The sequence below is a fragment of the Pteropus medius genome, unplaced genomic scaffold (assembly GCF_902729225.1).
Source record: "Pteropus medius unplaced genomic scaffold, Ma_sr-lr_union100, whole genome shotgun sequence".
Taxonomy (NCBI): Eukaryota; Metazoa; Chordata; class Mammalia; order Chiroptera; family Pteropodidae; genus Pteropus; species Pteropus medius.
In genome coordinates this window covers 16,495,720-16,522,748 of record NW_024345601.1, presented here as the reverse complement: position 1 = coordinate 16,522,748, position 27,029 = coordinate 16,495,720, and the positions used below count along the sequence as shown (strand labels likewise).

Sequence of the window (27,029 nt, the reverse complement as noted above, 5' to 3'; positions counted from 1 at the left end):
GCTATTAAGAATTCATTAGTGAATTCCAATTGAATTACAAAAATGCCATCTTGATTTTAAAGACTGAAAATAAAAACTTTCCCTCATTCTCTCCTCAAGCTTTGCTTATCAGGAAAATTACTTAGAAAATGAGTTCTGCTAGATTCTACTTTCACCACATTTTTCTAGCCAATAGTTGTATTAAAAATTTTAATAACATGGTATTGCTGGCTCCATATTACTAGCCCCCCCAACCTTACTAAAAGTAAAATAGTATGTACACATTGAATAAAACCTTTTTTGCTGAATATCTGAATTAAATCCTTACAGTTTTCATAATTAGAGAGACATGCATATTTATTATAACTGTTAGTTTCTTGATAATTTAAAAAGAGGATTAGGCCTGAGTCTTTGGTTATTAATGTAATGTTAGTTACAATGTCCTGTTGCAGCAGTTGAACCTAGATGGCTCAACTACAAAACACTTTTTATTCTAACATTATAATTTGTAGACTTTAGGAAGATAGTATAAATGGGAAAAGGCTTTTAAAAATTGTTTTATTTTGAGTATTAACTAAAACATTCATGTTCTATTAATTAGATTGTACCACTATATATTTTTTTAGTTCTTTATTTATTCAGTGCCTATTTGAATCATTAGTGAGCCAGCCACACCATAATTTTAGTTTAATTGAAATTTTTCTAAACATTTTCATACTATTTTAGACTTCTTTAATCTTCACATTTAAATTGATTTTTCTCTTATTCGTGACTCAAAACAAATTTTTTATTAAGATGACTTTAGTTTCATTGATTATTTTTACGAATAGAGTACCTGATTCAGTCCTCATAAAATAAATATAACCTAACCTAAATCTAACCTAAATATAAACATAACCTAAATATAAATTGTAATGCGACCTCAATGTAGCAGGTATTTTTTCTTGGAGTGTTAAAATTTTTACATTGTAAAAAAACCAACAAAAGTAATAGTAGAATGGTTTTTGTATATTCTTCTTAGCTTCTTGCCAGTGTTCCATGCTGAACCCTGGTACCCCTTGTACCATTGATCCTGAAAAGTGTTTCTGAGCCCCTTTTACTTCTGGAAAGTGGACATGGCTCTTTTCTACTGTTGCTGTTCTTGCCAGAATGGGTTTCACTTGATCCTTGCTCCTCTGAGTTTTGACTTTCTGGACTGAAGTCCAGAATAGGTGTATCTGATTAGCAAATCCATTACCTGTAAGACAGCCTGGGAACACAAGAATCTGATACTTCTAGCTTTTTTATTGGAAGATGATGTCTAATTCCCACTCAGATTTGTAATGTGAGGAAATTCCTAAACATAGCAGGAGTCCTAGATGTTGGGTGACCTCAAAGAATGATATAGATTCACTATCCCATGTCGACTCCTAGATAACATGTATCCAGCCTCGTGTTCTCCCTAGAATTCCAGACATATATTTCTAAGCCTATTTGACATTTCCATTCTATATTTTATAGCCATCTCTAACTATATATTTCTAAAAGACTTACTGATTTTTTTCTCCTAAATCCATCCCTTTCTTCGTCTTTACTATCAGTAAATTTCATCAACTCTATCACTCCACATGTACTCCATTCTCCACATGTACTCCATCAGCAAGTCCTGTTTGCATTTCCCCAATCTCTCCAGTTCCACTGCTGAAGATGATTCTCTCCTTGTCTTTTGTAGCCCGATAAAGTTTCTTGCTTTCACACTTTCTCCTTTTTGATCCATTCTCTATTCTTTACTCAGTTTTGTGGTTGTTTTTGTTGTTACTAGGGATGCCCACTCCTTGGGGTTGACGAAGAGGTTATCAGACAGGTCTGAGTCATACATCATTTCTAAATCCACTTGCCTCCTGAAGCAGTGGAGTCTTCGTGGACTGGCCATGTCCTATAAGAACATTTATCTCCTGCCTTTCTATTGATAGTTTTGTCCTCCATTGGTGGTTTTTGAAATATAAGTCAGATTGTGTCACTCTCCTGCTTAAAATTCTCCGTAAGTGTTGTCCAATACAACTTTCAGGGTAGGTGGAAATGTTTTATATTTACACTGTTCAATATGATAGCCACTAGCCATACGTGGACATTGAGCACTTGAAACATGATCAAGGCAACTGAGGAGTTTTTAATTTTAGTTAAATTTAAATTGCCACATCTTGCTAATAGTATATTGGACAGCACAGCTCTATTGGCTTCCCTTCATTCTTAAACAGAATCTAAAGTCCTTATCAAGTCCTTCTGTGATCTGACTCTTGCTTATTTCAGTAGCTTTATCTCATACCATTCTTTCCCTTGGTTCAGCCACATTGGTCTCCTTTCTGTTACAAGAAAACACCAAGCCCTTTCTCAACTCAGGGCCTTTGCTGATGCCGTGGGCCTACAATGCTCTTATCAATTTTGAACCTGGCTGACTCTTTTGGTTACTTCAGACTGTCACTCTACCTAGCATGGTCATTACCATACTCTTAAGTTCCTTCATAACGTTTATTATGAAGGAACTTAAGAGTATGGTAATTATTATTAATTACACTATAATTAATCATCTTGTTTATTAGTTTATTTTTAGTCTCAAGAATGTAAGCTCCGTGAGGGTGTGCCATGTACCTATTTTTTATTAATAAATAACGTTGAATTCTTAAAGTTCTTAGGCATTGAACACAGAGGTGGATTACTTTTTTGAGGGAGAAGGTAGGCTAAAGTTTTGTACGTCTGCAAGTAATTGAGAAAAAAGCAAATCTCTTTTAAGACGGAAAGAGATTACATATAAACAGATGAAAAGATGTAATGTAAATACAAAGTAGTGGCATTGCACCCCATCTCTGCTACTTGCCCCGGTCAACCCTGTGAGGACATCAGCTCCAGCCCCACGGTCCTAATGGCAGCAGAGCCACTGACTGAGCTGGAAGCGGCCATCAAGACAGTGATCACCACCTTCTTCACCTTTAAAGGGCCAGAAGGTCAGCCTCAGCATAGACGAGTTTAAGAAACTGGCCACACAGTAGTTGCTTCAGCTGCTCAAGGATGTGAGCTCCTTAGATGACAAGATGAAGAGCTTGGTTGTGAATCAGGACTCAGAGCTCAATTTCAGTAAGTACCGGAGACTGACCAGGGAGTTAGCCAAGGAGATCTGGAAGGAGGAGACCCTGGAGATCCAGAAGAAGAAAAGCCAGCTGGCTAGGATGGAGTGGGCCTGGCAGGGCAGGACCAGGCAGAACCCCACTCCCCACAAATAAAGCCTCCTTGAAACACAATTGTTTCTGATTCACACCCACCCCGATTTCTTCTCTTGAGACTGGGGGTGGGGAGGAAGCTCTGCCCTCATCTGAGGATGGGTCCAAAAATCATGAGCTCCTTGAGGACCAGGAATGTTACTCATCTCTGAATATTCTGCAGCATGTAACACCAGGTCTTATGTAGAGTAGGTGCTCAATAAATTGTGGACAAAAAAGGGGCCACATACTAAAGCTGACAAGCTGATGGGCCCTGCAAACTCAGAGACCGAGAGTAACCACACAGGGTAGTCTGAACATAAAAATTTCTAACTAAAAGCGAGTCTTGGTGGTAGTTACATCCGAGCCTGTAGCTTCCTTAACGAAGGTCAATCTTTACCTTAAATGAGTCTGTCTATTGTCATTTTGCATCTAAGATAACACCTTTAAAACATCAGGGTAATCTTTTCCAGATCTCTTGGAGACAACCTCCAGGGACCAAAGCACAGAACCTCTCACTGTTATCTTGTTCCCCAAATACCATTTCTATGTGCTGTAAATGCTAACTATTCTGTACCCACAATATGTCTCTCCATTTTACTTTTTATCCAATCCCAGAGATTTCCTCACTTTGTTTTCTCCTGTCCCCTTAATCTACCACTGATGGATTTCCCATAACTCTCCCTTAGTCTCCTCCTTTGATTCTGATATGTAAAATAAGCTGCAAAACTGCCATTCTTGGGAGCATTTTCTAAATCCATTGAGATTTTGCTTCCCAGCAATTGTCATCAGTTTGACTCAAAAGCTTATAAGATTTAAAAAAATAAATGAATACAAAGTATTATTATTAGAAAAGCTTTATAGTTTAGGATTTAATAGGACTTTTCCTTGCAGAATTTTCAGAAATTATAGATATGTGAAATTTTTATGTGTTGGAAACTTAAAATTATATCTGTGGAAACCCAGTGGTAGGAAGGTGCTAATCAGAGAGCTTATACCATAGATGCAATTGATTTGAAAATTCATTTTAATATTTAAAAATAAATCTTGTTTAATAATATTGAGTTAATTTAATTATTATAAATTTAGAGTTGATGTCTTTGTAGTTTAGAATTTTTAAAATGCAGTTTTACCCCATTATTAGAAAACCTGGTTGTATGATATAAAAATATATATATCTGTAAAAGGATTAATTATAAAAAGGATTCATTTTTCTGTGGCAAAATCATTTAAAAATTATTCAGTTTGTAATGTAGTTGATTTATAACTTCTCAGTAACACATTTATTAAATAGGAGTATGGCTATAGTATGGCTCAATTAGAAATACAAATGAAATAGAGGATGCTGAGTTTTTAGGGAGTGCATTAAGTAATTGCTTTTAGAATCAGTGTTTAAATTTTCTTAATAGCTTATTCTGGGAACATGATTTAACCAGTGTATATCTATGTAGGTAGTTTATCAAGGCTACTGATAAGTACTTTAATGTTATTATTTATATTTAATTCTCTGATACACTTAGTAATTTAACCCCATCTTTCCCCTTTTGTGATCTCTTTCTTTTTAGGATGATCATGTCCAGAGTTGATAACATAAAAAGATCTCTTATACCTCAGATGTCTTGTTTGACAAGTGAACCTTATAAACAGCTGGATTTTCTGCCTGACAAACTAAGAGAAAAGCTGCTTCCTTTCCAGAAAGATGGCATCACTTTTGCCCTCAGAAGGAATGGCAGGTAAAGTAGTTTTTTCAAGACATGCTAAAAGTGTTAAATCCCTGGCAAGTATATAAAAAACAAAGCTCTGTGCAAAATCATTTGTGTGTGTGCGCGCGCACGTATGCACATATGTGTGTCTTCCCATTAATTTTTTTTTTTACTGGATCATGAAATAATTTCAAGATATACCTCATTTTGCCTTTATTAATGAATGATATTTTCATTGGCAATACAGCTCTACTTTAGTAGCAGTTTTTTCCTTAGCACTTTGAAAGTTGTAGTCTACTGTCTTCTGGCTTCCAGAGTTGCCATTAAAAAGTGTGTTCTCAAGTCTCAAAATTTTACTCTACAGGTTACTTATTAATTACAAAGAGAAAAATTACAGACTGGTTAATGTTGTTATTGCCAGTAGTGGGACAGCTACAGGCATAATGTGGTATATGAGATGGATGCAACATTCCTTAGTGGTGTTCTTCCTGGAAATACTTGACTGAATAATCATGAAGAAACAGTCAAACCAGATCAAAATGTGGGACATTTTTTCAGGACAACTGACCTGAACTCTTCAAATGATTCAGTGTCACGAAAAACCAAGGGAAGTAGTGAGAATCTTCCAAATTGAGAGAGAACTAAGAGCTAGAACACCTGAAATAATGCATAAATTTTGATTAGTTCTTGGATAAGTACAAAGATAAACTTTAGAGGATATTTTTGGGATAACTAGGAAAATTTCATCTCGACTCTATTAGAATGATGTTATTGACTCAGTGTTGATTATCTTAGATGAGGTAAAGGTGTTATAGTTTAATAGAAGAATGTTCTTGTTCCTGGGGAATACGTGATAAAGAATTCTGGGATGAAGAATCCTGCTATCTACAGCCTACTTTCTACATTTTCCCCAAGGAAAAGTACAGGTGTATGTTTAGAGAAACTTTGAGTGCGTCAGCCAAAATGTTAACACAGTGAATCTGGTAGTGGTATAAGCGTCTTCTTTGTATTATTCTTTTGGGGTTTTCTGTGAGTTTGAAAATTCCTCTCTCGCCCCCCAAAAATGCAAAATATCCCACAAAGGAATCAGTCTAATTATCATTCCTTTATAGATCATTGTCTCTTATCTGTCTGATTTTAAGATTTTCTATTTGTTCTTGGAGTTCTGCAGTTTCACTATAATCTATCCAGTACACAGACACACACACACTACCACACACACACACACATAAACACACACACACACACAATATGTGTATATATTTTTAATTTATCGTGCTTGGGATTATTGTGCATTTTTAATCTGAGATTTCTGTCATGTTGATTTTGGAAAATTCTTAGCTCTTCTTCAAATAATGATTCTTAACAATTCTCTTTATTATCTTCTTCTGCAATTCCAGTTAGACATATTTGATGTTTTCACTCTATCCTATGCTTCCATTAATGTCTCTTATATTTTCTGTGTTTGTGCTACATTAATGACTGTTTTAAATATCTCCCTTATAGTTCTGATCTGCTGTTTAATTCACCTATTCAGTTTTTTAAAAACTGTTTTTAATGGTATATAACATATATGAAAAAAAGTGTGCAGATCTTAAGGGCCCAATTTGAAGAAATTTTACAATATAGCCATCACTGAGATTAAGAAGTAGAATTACACTACCAGTATCCCAGAAACCTTCCTCTTGCCCCCTCCCAATCACTACTCTGTTCTAACACCACTATCCTAACACCACAGATTACTTTTACATGTTATCATCCATGTATACTCTTTTGTGTTTGACTTCTTTCACTCAACAACATCATTGTGAGATCCTTCTATATTGTTGTATATGGCTATAGTTGGTTCGTTCTCATTGTGATATAAAATCCCATTGTGTAAATATACCATAATTTATTTATTGATTCTATTGTTGACGAGCATTGGGGTTGTTTCTAGTTTGGGGCTCTTGCAAAAACAGTGCTATGAACATTCTTATAAAAGTCTTTTGGTAAATATATGTATACATTTCTGTCATGCTTATACCAAGAAGAGAAATTGTTGGGGTCATAAAATATGCATATATTCTACTAAGTAGCTACTGCCTGTATTAGTTTGCCAGGACTGTCTTAATGAAGTACCACAACAACTGGGTATCTTAAACAACAGAAACTTATTGTCTCAGTTTTAGAATCTAGAAGTCCCAAATCAAGATGTCGACAGGGTTGCTTCCTTCTCAGGACTGTGAGGGAAGGATCTGTTGTTCCAAGTCTCTCTCTTTGACTTCTGGATGGCTGTCGCTTCCAGTGACTTTTCACATAATTTTATCTCTATTTGTGTCAAAATTTTCCCTTTTTAAAAAGACATCAGTTATATTGGACTAGTGCCCACCCCGATGACTTAATTTTAACTAATTTCATCTGCAATGATTCTGTTTCCAAATTAGGTCACATTCTGAGGCACTGAGTGTTAGCACTTCAACTATGCATTTTGGGGGCTATCAGTTCAACCCTTAACTTGGCCAAACATTTTTTTAAGTGGTTGTACCAATTTATACTTGTATCAACAGTGTATAAAAGTTGCAGTATACCATATTCTTACAAATAACTTCATATTGTCCATACTTAATTTCCTTAGATATTCTGGTAGACATATATAGTGATATTCATTGAGGTTTTTACTTTTATTTTTCTGAAGATAAATGAAGTTTAACACCTTTTCATATGCTTATTAGTCATTTGGATATCCTCTTTTGTTAAATGCCTTTTCATGTCTCATCCATTTTTCTACTGGGTTGTCTGTCTGCCTTTTTCTTATTGTTTTGAAGGAGCCTTTTGTCAGATTTATTTTGGAATAGAGTCTTTTGTCAGGAGATGTGTTGCAAATAATTTTTCTCAGGCTATGGCTTGCCTTTTCTCTTTTATAATGATGTCATTTAATAAGTAGAAGTTCTCAATTTTAATGTCATTTGAAAACTCTGTCAGTATTGTCTTTTATGGCTGGCATTTTTTGCATTCTATATTAGAAATCTTTGCTTTTCTGTTTTCTTCTAAAAACGTTTTATTTTTTACACTTAGATCTACGGTCCATTTGGAATTGATTTTTTTTTTTTTTATATGTTAGGTAGAAGTCAGGGTTTATTGATTATTTATTTATTTAGTTTTGTATATGGGTGACTCACTGATCCATCACAAATTTATTGAAAAGACCAACTTTTCCCAACTGCATTAAACTGTTGACTTTGTTATAAATCAGATAATCTTGTATGTATCCTTTTAGATAAGTGCTCTCTAGTGGAACTTTTACCATGATGGAAATGTTTGTATATATACTGTTTAGTTTAGTTATTATTAGCCATGTGTGGCTACTGAGTTCTTGAAAGTGGCCAGTGCAACTAAGGACTGAATTTTTAATTTTAACTAATTTTAGTTAGTTAAAATTTAAATTTAAATAGCCACATGTGTCTAGTGCCTGCCATATAGGACAGTACAGATGTAGATAATTTGTTCTATTTTCTGATTGCCAACATTTGTGTTAATTACTTCTTAATTACTATAACTTTATAATAGATATTTTGGCATAAGGTAGCATAATCTTCCAGCTTTGTTCCTTTTCAAAAATTGTTTTGCTATTGTTGGCTCTCTGCATTGCCTGTAAATTATAGAACTCATTTATCAATTTTCACAATAAAGTTGCTGGGATTGTGAATGACACTATTTTGCATCTATATATCAGTTTGGGAAGAAACAACATTTTTGTAATATAGAGTATTTTAATCCATGAATATGAATTATTCTTCCATTTATGTAATTGCTTTTTATTTATTTTCATCTCAGTTGTTCTTCCCCTTATTTGTTTTCAGTAAGGTTTTATAGTTTTTATATATATCATTAAATTTATTCCTAGGTATTTAATATTTTTGATGCTATTATAATTTGTCTTCCCTCCACCCACCATCCACCCCCTCCCCTGGCTGTTTTTAAGATTTTTCTCTTTGTTCGGCTATGCAAAAGTTTTATTATGATGTGCCTAGGTATAGTTTTATTTGCATTTATAGGTCTTAATCTACGGATTGATGTATTTCATTAGTTCTGAAAAATTATTAGTTGCTGTATCTTCTAGTATTATCTTTCTCTTCCTTGGTCTCCAGTTATAACTATGTTAGACCTTTTCTTGGTATCCCATTATCTCATATTCTTTTCCATATTTGCTTAATTTTTAAAATTTCTGTACTTCGGTTAGATATTTTTTGTTTACTCTTATTCTTATTTACCAATCCTACCTTTTGCTGTTAAATTAATCTGTTGAATTCTCTTAAGAAAGAGACCACCACTCAATATAACCTCAAACCAAAACCCATTCAATATGTTTGAAACAAAAATGCTGAATTTATTACTTGCTAAATAAGGGAGAACTGTGCTTCTTAGACACAGAATCTTTAAACAAAGAGAAGTTGGTATTGTATCAGACTTTGGTCAACTCTGGAGACTTTAAAAAGCTAGAATGTTTAAGGATTTGTTGAATTTCAGAGTATAGTTTAGGGATTAGCTGACTAAGGTTAAAGAACAGTCAGTCCTTTCCTTTCTTGTAATTGGAGAATAGGAACATTTTATTTTCTGTTCTTGATATCATAGGGTGTATTTTTAAATCCTGGAATATCCAGTTCCTGCCTGCTTGGTTATGTTGATGGTATCTTGTTTCTTGCCACGTTATAATTCCATCTCTTATTTCTGTAAATATTTACGACATACTTATTTTACATATCCGAAGTCCTTTGGAAACTAATTTTGCTTCTTGTTGATGATGATGATGGTTCAATTTCCCAAAGTATTTTTTAAAAAATTTTGTTTTAATAATTAAATAATCTTAATCTCTGGGACTCTTGAAGAGACCTAAAGAGTGGGTAAATTCTTTTAGGGAGGGTTCGCAAAATTAAATTCTTAGTTTAGGGTTTCCCACGTCATATAGGCAGTTTAAATTCAAAACTTTAAATTCATTTTCAGGTGGGCTTATGATTATGAATTTTAATTATTAAATCTTACCTCATGCTAAACTTTAAGTTTCCTTATTGACTTAAAAGGTTTTTTTAGGTATAATTAAATTTTATAAAATGCACAGGTTTCAGGTGTGCAGTTCAATGGATTCTGATGTATGTATATATCCCTGTGTTTTTAAACATCTCAGTCAACGTCTCATCACCTATTTAAGGTGATGGAAGGTATTACATCACCATATAATCAACCCCATCCCCCTGAATTAGGCAACCACTGATCTGACTTCTATCACCAGAATGTTTTTTTTTATAGTTACTTAATGCTCTTTTTGTTTTTTTAACTATTTACTTTGAAATAATTTCAACTTATAAAAAAATTATAATAAAAAGTATAGAAATAACTTTAATATTTCTTTTACCTAGATCCACTAATTTTTAACATTTTTTCACTTTTCCTTTATTATTTCCTCATTCTTTTTCTCCACACACACACAAACATGCATACACACTCATATTAGTATTTATTTTTTTCTAAGCCATTTGAAAACAGATTGTATATGTCATGCTCCTTTAAGCTACAATATTTCAGTATAGTATGTAGTTTTTAAGAACAAACTAATTATATAACATAGCCATAGTACAGTTATCAGATTCAGGAAATTTAATTTCTATACAATACTTTAATCTACAAAGATGTCGTCAATTGTACCAATAACATCCCTTTTAGCATTTTTTTTTAAGTACAAGATCTAGTCCAGGATTGTTTATTGCATTTAGTGATATCTCTTTCCTTTAATGTGGGACAAATCATTAGCCTTTCATGACACTGGCATTTTTTTTTAAGAATATAGGCCAGAAAGTATCTCAATTATTTTAATGTTTTATCATGATAGGATTTAGATTTTGCAGTCCCTTCTGGATTAGAACATAAGTGAGATCAAGGTTCTGTCCTTAGGATGTTGCTTTTAAAGGCATGCTGTATCTGTCAGCCCCTTACTATTAATATCAATTTTGATTGCTGATCAAAGTGTTGTGGTTTCTCTCCCATACAGTTACTATTTTTTCCTTGCATAATTGTTACCTATTTAACAAATAACTAACATGAGAGGTTGAGACCATGCAAATATGCTTTTCCTTATCTGATTTTCCCACTTGGATTTAGCATCCATAGATGATTCTTGTTTAAAATAATTTTTGCCATGACAGTTGTAAAATGATGATATATTAATGGCATTCTGCCCCAATAATCAGTCTCCCCGACCTCTGTCCATTCATCCATCCATCCCTAGATGGACTTATGGATTCCTATTATATTCAGTGAGCTATCCTATACTGTACCATATCTTACTTTTGTCTATTTTGGGACTTGTTACAAACAGAATCATGCAGTTTGTATGTGTCTGACTTCTCTTGCTCAACATGTGTTTGAGATATATGTTGTTTTGATCTCTGAACATAAGACAGCTATTTTGTTCATTTACTTACTGATGGACATTTGGGGTAATTCCAGTTCAGAGCTTTTATGAACAAAGATGGTATTAACATTCTTGGACAAGTCTTTTGTGAACATGTTTTTAATTCTCTTGCTAGCTTTTAGGATAGGTGTCTATATAACTTTGTAAGAAAACTGCCCAACTGTTTTCCATCCCATCAGCAACATACAATATGAGAGTTCTAGATCCTCCATGTCTTTGTCAACATTTGAGATTGTCAGCTTTTTCATTTTAGCCATTCAGAATGAATGGATCTTCAAGTGGTAGCTCATTGTATTTTAATTTGTATTTCCCTAATGACTAATGATGTTGGCATCTTTCCCTGTGCTTATATATAATACATATACGATATATATGTGTACATTATATGTAATATATATTAACATTGTGCTCATGTTTTAATTGTTTTTTGTTATTGATTTGAGTTCTTTTTATATTCTGCATATAAGATCATTGCAAGATATATGGATTATGAATATTTTTCTCCCAGTCGGTAGCTTGTCTTTTAATTTTCTTTATGGTATCCTTTGATGAATGGAAATTTTTAATTTTGATAAAATCTAATTGATCAAGTTTTTCTTATATGGTTAGTACTTTTTATGTTGTCATCAAGAAATGTTTTCCTATCCAATATAGTCTTCTATGTTTTGTACTGGAAACTTTATAGGTTTTATTTTATTTTTTGACATAAGTTTAATTTTATTTTTTGACATAAGATTCATCTCAAATTAATTTTTGTATATAGAGGGAGATAAGAGTTCTAGGTTTAATTTTCCTTCTTACTGATATCCATTTATTCCATCACCATATGTAGAAAAGTCTGTTCTTTTTCATAAATTACCTTGGCGCCTTTGTGAAAAAAGCAATCGACCATATACGTGTAAAATTATTTCCTAGTCATTTTCTTTTGCCATATATCTTTTTTTCTATTGTCACCACTTTTCCATTTTTACTTAGTTTGTACCTTTCTTAGGCTTAAGTTTTGTTTAGAAGTCTCATTTCTTCTGTCCACTTTGTGTAGATTTAAGACCTATTCCCATTGCTTGGCCGTTAAGTCTTAAGGTTCTCTGTTGATGGTGTCCATGGACACCTTCATTGTGTCCTGTGGCTTTATAACACACTTAACCACTCTGGGTTTGACTTTCTCTTTTGTTTCTGGCCATTGTTAATTTTTCCTACTTTCCTTCAGACCAGCTCTGCATTTTAGAAGATAGTATTTTATCTCATTTAGCATTTCTAGGTGTTTGCAAAGGGAAGGGTTTTGGAAAACCTAAACCACCATAGTACTGGGCGCAGAAATCATACTGTTAAATTTTCATTCATTGGGGATTATGCTCTTTATCATTATAAAATATTATTATAAATTACTTAATTCTTTCTTTCTGTACTCTGAATTTATTCTTGTGTAGTTGCTATCCCAACAACTGTTTCTTTCTGATCATATTTTCCCAGCACGCCTTTGACCATTTTTCTGTTTTCACACTTTTAAGACACTTTCTTTAGATGAGTTTTGAAGTTCCAGAGTTAGATTTCCCTTTGTGATTCAGTTTGTCTTTTCTTTTAAGTAATATTAATCTTACTTTCATTCATTGACATTAGAGTTACATTGGTCTTAAGTCTGTCATCGGTATTTGTATGATTTCTGTTCCTAAGATTGTTACTATATATCCACTAGATGATCCACTAAATATATGACTGTGCAATCCAAGTGTTCTTTGTGTTTAGTATGCACTTTTAGTAATTTGAAAAGTTTGGAGTTTGAATCCATTGATAATCTTTAAAATTTATGGCTTTTTATGATCTATTTGGTTCTCTATTTTATTAGGCATTGTTTTCTGATTCCCAATTATCTGCAGTGACATTTGGTATATTGCTCTTTCTGTCCTTTCACAGCACATCATATTAATTGTTTAAATTATTTTTCTTGATGGTCACCTTTGTATCTTTAAAAATACTTATAATTTGTTTCTATAAAAATATATGTAAATATATATATTTTTTACCAACTTTAAATGATCTTTGCCTTTTTTGCCCCTTTACTCTTGTGAGATATGTAATTTCTGTGTTGTCTGTACCTGTTACATTCTTTTTTGTATGCAGATTATTTAAATAGCTATGTCATTTCATTGCTTCCCTCCAGTTAATTTTGTTTCTGTGCAACGTTCTTCGGTTGAAATTATCTTAAAGTTTTTTTAGGCAGGCTAATGGGAGGTCAGTTTTCTAGTTTTTTTGCATTTTAAATGTCTTTTCACTGAGTTTATACTAAATGACAAATAGGCTGTATAAGAAATTCCTCAGTCTTACTTTCTTTTCTGCTCCATGTTGTAGACATTGCTCCAGTGTTTGCTGTAGACAAGTGTGATGGCTGCCTCATTTTTCTCTCCATAGAGGGGATTCATTTTTTTTTTTTTTTTTTTGGTCTTTTTTGTCTCCTTATCCATTTTGGCAATACATTAGTAAAACACGGCTTGGCGTTGATGCTTATATGTCTCTTTCCTGAATGTGCTATATTATTTTAATCTGTAGTTTATGTTATTCTTTTATTTCTGGAAACTTTTCTTAAATTACATAGAGAACAGTTTTTCAGTTCCTTTATTTTGATTTTCTCTGAAAATACCAAGTAGACTTGTCGATTCATCTTGACACTTCATCTGTGTTATTTGTATTTTCTATCTTTCTAAAACTCTTTTGGTCTGTTTTTACTATCCTTGAAAATTTCCTTTCAATCTTCTCCTATGTATACTTTTTTCTTATGCTTTTAGCAGTGCTTCTTCTCTCTTCTTCTACTTGGTCTTCATTTCACTAGTGTCTATTATTCTTTTACTTTTCTGACTTGTCAGTTCACATTTAATTTCTTCATCTTTCTTGCCATAGCTTCCTTTATTTGTAGCATTGATTTTTTTAAATCACTACTCATCATTCAACGAGGAACATTTTTGTCCTGAGCCTACTATTGGCAAAAGATCATCTCATAGAGGGTTAGAGTAATGTTCTAGACCAACACCTATCCTCTTTGTGACACTATTTTTGTATGTAATTTATTTATATTTCCTGAGTCTGAGAAATCAACATATCAGGGTAGCTAATGGTATAGGGTCTCTCACTTCTGCCCTGACCTCCCTCTGTTTCTTCTATTTGGGGTTTGTCATTGAGCCTTGCCTCCTCTGTTTCTCCTTGCAGCCAGACTGGACTCTGCAATCCTCTGGCTACCAATCTACTTATCCTCTTGTTAATGAAGGGATTTTTGACTTTGCAATGCAAGTGTGCCCCCCACTTTGGAACTGTGTCTTACTGTTTTGTTTTGTTTTGTTTCCCTGAGATGTGTAGCCAAAGTGTTCTTTCTAGTTATACTTCGGTTATTATTGTTGTTATTTTTAATACTTAACATTTTTGGTAAACCATCTTCTTGTTTTGTCTAGTTTTCGAAGATGATGAAAAACTTCATGTTACATTTTTGAATCCGTGCTCTACTAAGCCCAGTGTTAGATATAGTGTTTAAGTATTTGTTAAATTATTATTTATGTACATGTATTTATTCTGGTAATGTGTAACTGGATATACATGGTTAAAAATAATTGACAAACTTATTAATATATGAAATGTTTAGTGTACAGTTGAACAAAAGTTTTGCTATATGCCCTTTATTTCTTTACATCTAATGAGATAAAGATGCCTGCATGAATTATTAGGCTTAGTATTGCACACTGTCATTGCTACCTTCATCATTAGTTAATACTTTTTGTATAGATGGTGTTCTGAAACAACTGTATTTCATTTCTCTGGAAATTTATGTTTTAATTATCTGTTTGCACAGAAGAGGAGAAGACTTGTGGTATTTAAGGGTCTTGCAAAAAGTATGAGATAATATTGTGATTTGTATTCTTTAAAAGTATCACTTGATGACAACCTAATTTCTTTCATTGTATTCTTCTAAAATTGACGAATTTCTGTTACATCACCCATTTAGATACTGCTTGTGTAGTGTTATAATCCTTACTTGTTTGGCTAAATGTAAATTGAATTTTTGCATCAGTGAACAAAAATTGAAGCACTTGGTGGTTTTGCTACAAGAAGATTCTTTGTTAAATTATTTTAGTATTATGATATAAAACACCAGGCTTATTCTCTAAATTTAATAAGATAAGGATAATTAGCTGAAAGTATGAATGAACCTTGAAGTATGGGTATAAAAAATCTAGAAAATATAAGTTACAAAAATTTACTCATCAATTTTATACAGCCTAAGTCATCTAATTAATGAGAAACCAAATCTTGGTATTTTAAATAGTGTTAATTTGTATTATAGGATAATGTCAGTGTTTTGCCCCTCCTTTAGCAATGAGGACTATGTAAGAGTCTAGAGAGAGACTTGGCTGTGTTGGAAGTATTATTGGTGCATAATCAATAGGTGTATATTTTGCACAAGCAAAAAAAAAAAAGGAAAAAGAAACAAATGGAACTACGTTAAAGTAAACAGCTTTTGCACAGCAAGGGAAACAAAATAAAAATGCAACCTACCAAATTGGAGAAAATATTAATAAACCATATACCCATTAAGAGGTTAATATCTAAACTATATAAGGATTTCATATAACTCAATAGCAAAAAACAAGTAATCCAATTAAAAATTGATCAAAGGAGCTGAATAGACATTTGTCCAAAGAAGACATACAAAAGCCAGCAGATTCAGAAAGAAGTGTTCAATATCACTAATCATCAAGGAAATCAAAATCACAATGAGATACCAATTCACACCCATTAGAAAGGCTATTATCAAAAAGACAAGAGATAACAAATGCTGGTGGGAACCCACTCTTGGTGGGAGTGTGTATTGGTAGTGCCATAAGGGAAAACATTATGGTTTCTCAGAAAAGAAAAACTAGAACTACCACGTGATCGAGCAATCCTAATTCTGGGTACATATTTGAAGGAAGTAATATCACCATCTCTAAGAGATGTCTGCACCCCCATGTTCATTTCATCATTATTCATGGTAGCCAAGACATGGAAACCACCTAAGTATCCATTGATGGATGAACAGATAAAGAAAATATGAGACACACTCCCCGCCCCCTTCACACACACAGTATTCCAGCCATAAAAAAGAAGAAAATTCTACTGCTTGTGGCCCATGGATGGACCTTGATGTCATTATGCTAAATGACATAAGTTAGGCAAGGAAAGACAAATAGCGTATGATCTCACTTATATGTGGACTCTAAAAACACTGAACTCATGAAACAAAGAATAGACTAGTAGTAGCTAGGGGTTTGGGGAATTGGGAAGATGTTGGTCAGAGGATACAATCTTTCAGTTATAAGATAAATATGTTCTTGGGATCGAATGTGCAACAGTGATTATAATTAACAATATTGCACTGGGTACTTGAAAGTTGCTGAGAGTAGATCTTAAATGTTCTTACCACACACACAAAATAGTAACTATGCATGGTGATACATATGAGTAAACTAACCTTATTGTGGTAATCATTTCAAAATATGTACACATATCAAATCAGCACATTGTACACCTTAAACTTACACAACTTTATATGTCAATTATATCTCAACAAAGCTGGAAAATATAGGTATATATTTTAATAGATGAACTTATCTGCTGCTTTCATTTTAGATTAACCTACTCAGACTTTTTATCTAAAAGTATCCAATGGATTTGAGGAATAAAGTTAATTGTGCTCCAATCAACATATGTACTAATTTATATATATGTATATATGTATATGTGTATATTGATATATATATGTATATATGTATATTTATATGTATGTATATATGTACACACTAATTTTTGGAGATCTATATGAGAACAAAATTGCAATACCACTACACATACACACCCATCAGAATGGTCTAATTAAAAAAAAAAATAGAGATATGAAACATGAAACTATCTCACACTACTATTAGAAAAGAAAATCAGTACAACTACTTTGGAAAACTGTTTGGCAATATCTACTATTGTTGAACATATGCAGTTTCTGAGATCTCGTAATCCTACCCTTAGATATATAGGTACCTATATATGTTTAGTAAACAATGCTCATATAGCACTATTCACTAGCTAAAACCCAATTGTCCATCATCAGTATGGGAAATAATTGACATAATAGAGAACTTATAACAATGAGAATGAACAAATTACAGCTGTATAATATAATGGTTGTATGAATCTTAAAAACATAGCGTTGGAGTAAAAGAAGCCAAACAAAAAGCTATATCCATTTATATAAAATATGATACTAATTTATTTATAAGCATTTATGTAAAATACATAGAACATACTAATAGAACTCAGGTAGCATCCACCCTTCCTTGGGGGAGTATTGTGAAAAGAAGAGGGTCACAAGGGAGGCTTCTGGGGTGTTGATAATATTCTGTTTCTTGATCTTAGTGCTGTTATATGGGTATATTCATTTTATAAAAATTCATCAAACTATATACTTAAGATTTGTGCAGTTTTCTGTATTTTTTTTACTTCAATAAGTTCACCAAAATTATTAAATGTACTTTGCTTTTAAACATTTACATACACACATGTATATATACATATGTATATGTGTGTATATATATTTTTTTAAGCGTAGACCACTGATGAAGTAGTTATTTTTCACTGCTTCATCAAAAAAGAATGCAAACTCTTTTTTTTTTCTGTAGTGAGTGTTCATAGCAACTTGATTTATAATAGGCAAAAAACTGGAAAAATCCAATGGCCATTAACCGTTGAGTGGATAAACAAATTATGGCATACTACTGGTCAATAAAATAGAATGAACTGTTGACATGCATCAATATGCTGATTCTCAAAATAATTATACTGAGTGAAGGACACCAGCCCCTCCCCCAAAAGAGTATGATTCCATTTACATAAAATTCTAGGAAATACAAATTAATCTCTTGAGACAAAAACAGATAAGTTATTGCTTTATGGTCTAGCAAGTTTTTTTTAAGTGTTCCACAAGTGCTTTAACAGAATATGTATCTTCTAATTGTTGGACATGTGTTTCATTTATTTCCATTATAGTGAATTTATTAATTTTGTTATTCTATATCCTTTCCAATTTTTGTTCTCTTAATCCACCAATTATAGAGATGTTTGTTAAAATGCTCTTCTACGTTTGTCAGTTTAACTTTTCTCTATAATTCTGTTGATTTTGCTTTACATAGTTTGAGGTAGTGTTATCAATTAAAAACAAGTTCATAATTGCTATATTTTTCTAGAGAGTTTTTCCTCTTTTCATTATGTTCCCTCATAATGTTTTCTGACCTAAAGTCTGTCTTAATATTACTATAACTGCACCAGCCTATTGGGAATGGGAATAGATATAGCTGGAAATTTCTGTTAGTAATTTCCAGCTATATCTATTCCCATTCTTTTACTTTTAACTTCTTTATAATCTTAGGTGGATTCTTAATATTTGTTAATAATTCTTAACTTCTTAATAAAATATATGTATATATGTAATATATGTGTATGTGTATATATTATAAATACTTTTTACACACACATATATAGAGTTTTATATATGTATATACCTGAACTTGTTAACATTGTTTTCTTATACTACTTCATTAGTCAATTCTGGCATAAATTAGAATTTTACTCAGATGGTTCAATTGAAGAGATTTTAATGAGAGACTATTAGGACGCATGGAGAAGATTAATTTAACTAAGCCAATAATTAGTTTGAGCCACCAAGAAACCAGCAATAAATAGTAGACAGCCATGACCACTAAGAGGACAAGGGGAGAAAAATAGTGTTACAAGAGCTCAATAGGGACTGGGGCTACGGAGGAGGGGCCAAAGGCAGCATCTGTGGTTCCAGAGGGACCCAGCCAGTACCAGACCTTCCTTATCCTGCTCTGTAATCTCCCATTCCATAATCTCAGGCTGGTACCTCCGTTGATCAAACTGTGTGAAGACACATGCCAGGAAGTAATCTACCTGCTTGAGGGAGCAAATGGGGAATAATCAGTGCAGCTACTTGGACTTTGGGAAACTTCTAAAGAATTCATATAGAAAATGACATTTTTCCCCCTAATCACCTTTTGCCTCTGAAGTTCCATTTAGTGTGATTTTCATGTTACACATCCATATCCATCCATCCATCCCTACTTCTCTCTCTGCCTCTCTCTGAATATATGCACACATATATGTGTGTATATATATGTGTTTATGTGTGTACACACACAGACATACTTCACAGCAAGTAAAATGGAAAATATCACTGAACTTAAAATCACTACTTAAAATCACTACTAACAGAGTTTAAAACAGTAAAAGAAATTTATGTCATTAGAAATATCAAGAGCTAAATATTTGTTGGATTTTCAAGTTATCTTTCAACTTTGCAACATGGTGACCCAAAGTTTTACTAGAAAGAAAGTTTACAAAGTACAGTACTGACTTTTATTTTATCCAAACATCTTTATTATGGAAATTTTCAAATGTATTACAAAATAGAATAATATAAGGTATCTCCGTGTAGCTATCGCCTAGCTTTAGTATTACCAACATTTTGCCAGTTATTGACATGTTCTGTTCTGTGCCTCCTACCTACATAACTTTTCTTTCCCTGGTGTATTCTAAAGTAAATTCAATAAATTATATTTTACTCATAAACACTTCGATTTTAATCTCTAATAAGGACTTTTCTTTAATAATCACAGTATCATTATCACAGCTAACAAATTAAAAGGCAATTAATTCCTTATTATATCTACTATTTGGCCCATATTAAAATTATCCCACTTAAAGCGTCTTTTCACTGCTGGTGATTTCGAATTGGATCTAAACAAGGTCCACACATTGCATTTGGTTGGCTCTTTCATTTATAGATCACCCAATTTATAGGAATATTTTAATATTTTTATTTGCAAATTTGCTTACTAACTTTTAGAATTTTTCTTGATTGAGCTGCAATTTATTTTTAATATAAGGGAACATTCTGTGATGAATTTAAATATCTACTAGCACTTTGTATATTTTTATGAATCTTCAAAATAACCTAATGGAATGAGGTAATACTTCAATGCCTGGCCTTTCTAGAAAGTATCTGTGTAGTGCCTATGGGACCTATGCACTTATTAATAACATTGATGTGGAGCAAAAGGAGCATGCGTTTTGGTTGTAGCTGGCCTTATGGTCTGACCGTTTTACCCATTCTACCATTATGATCGTTGGCGTATTCTTAAAATTGTGAAATTGGTGATTATACCATGATGCCTCGTTCAAAAAAGACACTCATAAAGTGTTAGATTTAATTATTGTGAATTAGTTTTTTAAATATTTATGAGTAGATGAATTATCTCTGGAAACCTCAGACTTTCAGAGTGGTTACAGACAGAGAATTAGATGGAGGGCAGGAAGAATGTACTCTTTAGAAGTGAAGAAAAAGTAATTGAGACCCAAACACTAAACACTTCATGTGTAAATATAGACGCAAAAGTTAGACCCGATTAGACTATTGTATATGGAGGAAGAGCAGATTTTTATCAATAACAAGTCTTTTTTACTGAGAAACTAGACTTTGGGGAATAGTGACAAAAATGAGAAGACTGTTACATTGATCAGTAGTTACCGTTTCTGTCAGCAGTTAAAACTGGCCACTGGGAGAGTGGATTCAATCTTTAGAAAGGGAGGAAACCAACAAATGAAGTGCAAAGTGAAACAGTCCTTTGATCTACAGAAGAAAAATGCCACTGTTTTATACCAATTTATATTTCTACCACTAATGTATCATAATTTCTTTTTCTCCTAGCAATAAATCACCAATATATTTTGTCATTGCTGATTTGATCAGTGAGAATTCATCTGTTATTTTAATTTCTAATTCTTTAAAGTTAGGGTGAATATCTTATGTTTATTAGTATCAGTGTTGCCATAATAAACAAATAGTTTATTAACAACAACAAAATGCCACAGTTCCTATCTGCTTATGAAGGGAGAAGCAGATGGCTAATATTCTGCTGTAAGTCCCAGTGTATGAATGGAGTGTGTGGGTGGTGTGTGGTGGGACTAGAGTCACACCCTTTTGAGTTGCCTCTCAGTTCTAGGTGTATGATACCTCACTAGTATGTATACTGCCCCCTCCCTTTTAAAAAGATTTCTACCTTAGAACAAATAACTTCTGATACTAAAATATTTAACCTTGAGCTTATCATGGTAATTGAACTGTAAAAACCAAACCATACAGATTTTTGAAAATATTCAATATCCATTCTTTTGTAAGATGAAATTCAAGGATAGAGTTGGGTTGAGTCAAACATGTGGCAGAATCCAATGAGTATGAATATATATATATATATATTCTTTACTCAAACAAGAATGAAACTAATTCTCTTGATTTTAGTGTTATAGATTAATTTCTATAATTACATTAGTCTATAAGGCAAAGGTAAGTTTTCTTCATAAGATTTTTTTTTTTTTTTTTTTTTTGTATTGAGAGCTTTAGAGTTGAGAAAGTGGTCTTCAGCTCTCTACCACACTGCCACCTGGGGGCCAACAAGAATGTCTGTCATAGTGTTGTAGCCAGTGCCAGAAATCTTTGCCATTGACCTTGATTCTATTAAGACAAATACCAAGGCACCATTATCTATTTGTAGATACCAAAGTAATGCTGTTGGCTTACCTAGTGATATAGCCTGATACGCTATTATAAAAACATTTAGAAATTTAATGTGATACTTCCATATTACTTTTTTGCTGTCTTTCACTTTTCCCCTGTTTTAGAATATTACCAACTATTTTGAGACACAGTTATTGTACATTCCCTGGGTCTTTTTATATGTATACTGCTACTTAGTATTTATAAAGAATATTATGTAGGTACTGGTAATAATTTCTTAGTTAACTGGAAAATTGATTAGTAAATAAATGTCCTTTTCCCAGCCTAAATATTTTGAACATATATAAACATTTTTGTACTGTTGATATGCATGCCTTTATTTATTTTAGTTTTTTATTAAAGATGATTTTCTGTTATTAAGTATAATGTTAGTAGATTATTTGACACTTTAAAATATGTGACTGGAGAACAAAAATTTTATGATTCCACTTATATTAGGTAAGTAGAATAGTCAAATTTACAGAGACAAGCAAGTAGAATAGTAATTGGGGAGAAGAGGCAGGTTATGCGGTGTTATTGTTTAATGGGTACAGAGTTTCAGTTTGGGATGATGAGAAAGTTCAGAAGATGGATAGTGGTGATGGTTATACAACAATGTGAAAGTACTTAATGCCACTGAAATCGTACACTTAAAAATGATTAACATGGTATATTTTATGTTATGTATATTTTACTGCAATAAAAAATTATTACTGTACTAGTGGTAGTGAATGGTATGCTTTCTTAAGGCATACAAATGAGTAGGTATGCGAATTTAATTTTAAAAAGCATATATTATGTGCTTGAAGCTTTATGTATATGAGGTTATAACCCTATAAGGTATATGCTTATTACTAGCTTTCTTTTACTCATTAAGAAACTAAAGCTCGAAGAAGTTCATTTATAACAAATTTATCAGCAGTGGACTGCCCAACAACTCTCAGGATAATTTTCTGAAGTATAAGACCTATAAGCTAATAAAAGATATAGTTGAGATTTGGACCTATTTCTGCTTAACTAAGGCAGGTACTCTTTCTATTTTACCACCCTGCCTTCCATGAGAATATTGAAGCTTCATGTTAAAATGAAATACTGTAGATTCTGACCTATCATGATTCAAAACAGAGGAAAAAAAGTTATTTAGCAGCAATGTGAGCACCCTGAGATAACACCACCAAGCTATGTGTAACATCTGTGGGCTTAAACAGGTCATGTCTAATTTGAGTAGGCTGTATAAGGTGGAAATGATTCATGTACCATGCAGTCATCTACTACAGTATTTTTTATTTTAAATTAGTTTCCCATTCTATATAAAGTTGGTGCTTCTCTTTATAATACCATGAATCTTTAAAGGAAAAGATTCATTCTTGTATCTATTTGCTATTTTAAATAACATCCTTCATTCTTATCTGCTTTTCTTCCTTTGGAGACTCCTTCCTTCCAATGTAAGGAAAATAAAGTTATCATGATAAATAATTTCATAGAAAATATCTCAGTATAATAAGATTTTCAAACAACTCATGGAACCACTGTTTTATTTTAGCATAAACAACAAAAAGATCTGAACATTCCTCTTACATTTGTGGTTGATTTTACACATATATCTTTTCAATTACCCTTCAGAAAAGGAATATTTGATGTGCTATAGAGAAAACAAAATCAATCCTACTTTTCTTGAACCCTGGTACTTAATTACCTTTAGTAGCCATGGAAATAATTCCTCAGTAAGAATGTAATTGCTAAATCACTGCCTAATTACTTGATTTTCTCTATGTACAAAAATGAGTAATAGTTGGTAAAACATCTAGATTTTTAAATACAGTTGTGCTATTTGAGTACATTGAAATGCTTTATATATTAGCATGTTCCCCAAAACTATTACAATGCTGAAACACAGTGGAATGCTCCTTTGGAAGCCGAGGAGCTTATTGCTGACATAGGAATAATTTGGTTGTTTGCAAATTTTGTAAAATATTAAAATTTTCCGAGTTACCATTTTCCTTAAATAACGAATGGTGATGTTATCTCTGAAGTGTTGGCTTCAGAGTAGGAGGGAAATTATATGTTACTGTGTTATATAAAACTGACTCACATGGGTGGGCGAAAAATCCCAAGAATACCAGGACACCCACACTTGAAAAAGCCAATATGTGCCGATTCTCTTTACACCATGTTCTAGCAGGCTGCTTAATGGAGCTATATTCATTAAAGAACTCTTTATAATTTCTTTCATTGCCTTGGTGAATATTTTTCTGAAAAAAAAAAGTGAAGTAACATTTTTTATCATAAAAAAAATCATTGTTTATAGGACAAAAAGTTTGATTCAGAATTTGAAGTACTTCATTTCTCTGTGCTTTGGGTTTTTTAATTGTTAAAATCAAGAGACTAAAACATCTCCTTTTGGAGTATTTTAGAATATTTGTTAAATCCTGTATGAATAACAAATTTATCAACAGTTAAATGATCTTTTAACAAGCAGTAATCTATGTCTTGAAAAGGAGCTCATGCTTTTTCAATGATAAAAACAGTGGATTGTATGGGAATGTTATCTCAGATTCAGTCTAAAGTTAATTTGATATTAAATTTTAATTGAGGTATTCTTTTGCATAGTAACATTATATATTCTTAAATGTATTTCTTATATTATCCAAAATGTTGTTTTGGTTGGACTTCCCAAATTAGATTTTGTTTGTATGATTTTTCGGTTTGATTTTTAAGGAATACTTCCTGGGTTTTTTCACCACATGCTAACTAAACTTTATTATTTTATTGGAATTCTCATTCCTCTTTTAAATAACATTCTTTTTCCAAACTGAGAATCTCAACCAATGCTTTTTTTAAAAAGTTTCTATTTTGTTGAGAAGAATGTAAAGTTCTTTTGATAATGGCAAAAAGGCAGTTCTTGCTGTGAAGCAAGCCCTCTAAAAAACACTTTCATTTTTGTTATGTGATTATTATAAGATCTCTCCTATGGTAGTTGTGTTATTCCGTCTTTCTTAAAGTTATAGCTTTAAGAAGTAAAGTAACTTGCCCACCTAACAGCAGAGTTGGGATTTGAAGCTAGACAAAATCTCTGTTCTTAAATTTTTTAGGTGCTATATCCATAATATATATTCGCATTTGTACATAAATCTTTTTCTGAGGGATATTTTGTTGCTGTTACAGATGATAGCATAGATGTGATTTCTATTGCATTGCATGCCTGTTTTGGACTCTATCAGAAAGAAAATACCAAATAAGCAGTTTGTCTCTCTTGTCTTCTCAAAATGAAATTTTATTCAAACTGATTTCTATTATGATTATTATGGTTATATTTTTAAAATAAAATTATTAATCATGTTCTTAATCTGTTTATGATTAAAATAACTCTATGACCAGATATTTATTTATCTTAGATTTTTTTCAAATAACTATTTTCTGACTGTAAAAGTAACATCTGATCATTGTAGATAATTTGGTAAAGTAAAAATACATGACTTATGTACTATTCCCCAACCCAAAGATAGCCACTGTTAACATTTTGGTTTATTTCTTATCATTTTTTCTTATATGTGTGTATGTATGTATATTTTTTTACTTTTTTTTAAATTAAATTTATTGGGGTGACATTGGTTAATAAAATTATATAGGTTTCAAGTGTACAGTTCAATAATACATCATCTGTATTTTGCATTATGTGTTATTTTTATATTTTATTAACCAAAGTTGTGATCAAATAACTAATATTATTATTTTTTTAAAAAATTTTATTTCTCAATTAGAGTTGACATTCAATATTATTTTATATTAGTTTCAGGTGTATAACCAATATTATTTTATGAGCTGTTTATTTGCCTTAGTAAGGAGGAATCATGGAAACATTTTAAGTAAATCTCAATTTCTATGAGATAGATACATGTGTATGTGTATCATGTAGGTGTATGTTTATCTTCGTGTGTATATATAAGATTAACTTTCAATTAGACTGTGTTGCACATGTAGAAAAATATTGATTTGTCATTCTTTCTGAGCCTTCTCTTAGTCAATTAAAGGTTAATTTGATCAGCAGAGGTTTAATTTTAAGTTATAATCAATAATACTTGTTTCTATGGTAATCATTGCTTGGATTCAGTAGCATGTTTATCTTTCATTTACACTTTCGTTTTTATGACCTCATCTTAGATGTTACCCCTGCTGTATTGGGAAAGATATGTTGAGGTGGGTAGTTCTTGATGATTTTCTCAGTATTGTATAGTATCAGAGAGAAGTAGAATTCAAACTATTTATGAAAACTGATCCTTAGTTCTCTCTACTAAATCATTGTTTGCAAATATATCTGTCAGATCTATAAGAATTTTTTATTTTGTCATTTTATCTTAATGGTAAAATGTAAATCCTATAGGTAATGTCCAGTAATAATTTCCAATTGGAATGACATTTTCATAGAATTTGACTTTGTTTCTTAACTGGTGTTCCTCAAATCAGGTTCCAAATACCTTATTTGTTTTCTGAAGTCATTTCAAATAAATGTCCACTGAATGGCTATATACGGGGCATAGAGAGAGGCCCTTGGAATGCAGAATGAATAAGACATTTTCTTATCTTCAAGAAATACACTGCCTACTAGCAGAACATACATAAAAAAAAATTTATTACAATGTGATAGATGTCACAGTAGAAAGATGTTCAGGGTACAGAGGGCATTCTGCTTGAAAATGGAAACGTGGAACAAAGGTGATCTGAGAATGTTTCTCAGGGGACTGATGTCTGAGCTGGGTTTCGAAGGACAGATAAGCATTTACTAACAGGGTGGAATATAAGTAGGGAATTTTCATGGGATTGTTTCAGATGAAGAGAGCACAGTATTTAGAGAAATACCATATAGAAGAAGAATCCACATATTATTCTAGAAGATTATTTTAAACATGTTTCTTCTTGCTTTTTAAGTAAAACATGACAGTAGTTAGAGCATTCGTGAAGTAGTAATTGCACTGATCTAAGTTTCCAAGCATCTCTGATCATTGCTAAGCAATAATGGTGACACT

At 32.2% G+C, this 27,029-nt stretch overlaps 1 protein-coding gene and 1 pseudogene across 6 annotated transcripts in view; both read left to right on the top strand.

The window, feature by feature from the left end:
- Positions 1-27,029, top strand: part of ZRANB3 (zinc finger RANBP2-type containing 3) — a 279,275-nt gene that overhangs the window by 13,318 nt on the left and 238,928 nt on the right. For all 6 annotated transcript variants that reach the window (XM_039874536.1, XM_039874537.1, XM_039874538.1 and 3 more), the window contains exon 2: positions 4,778-4,945. In XM_039874536.1, coding sequence (XP_039730470.1) covers positions 4,778-4,945 — 168 coding nt within the window. The remainder of the gene's footprint in view (positions 1-4,777; positions 4,946-27,029) is intronic.
- On the top strand, positions 2,538-3,982 carry LOC120611940 (protein S100-A13-like; annotated as a pseudogene).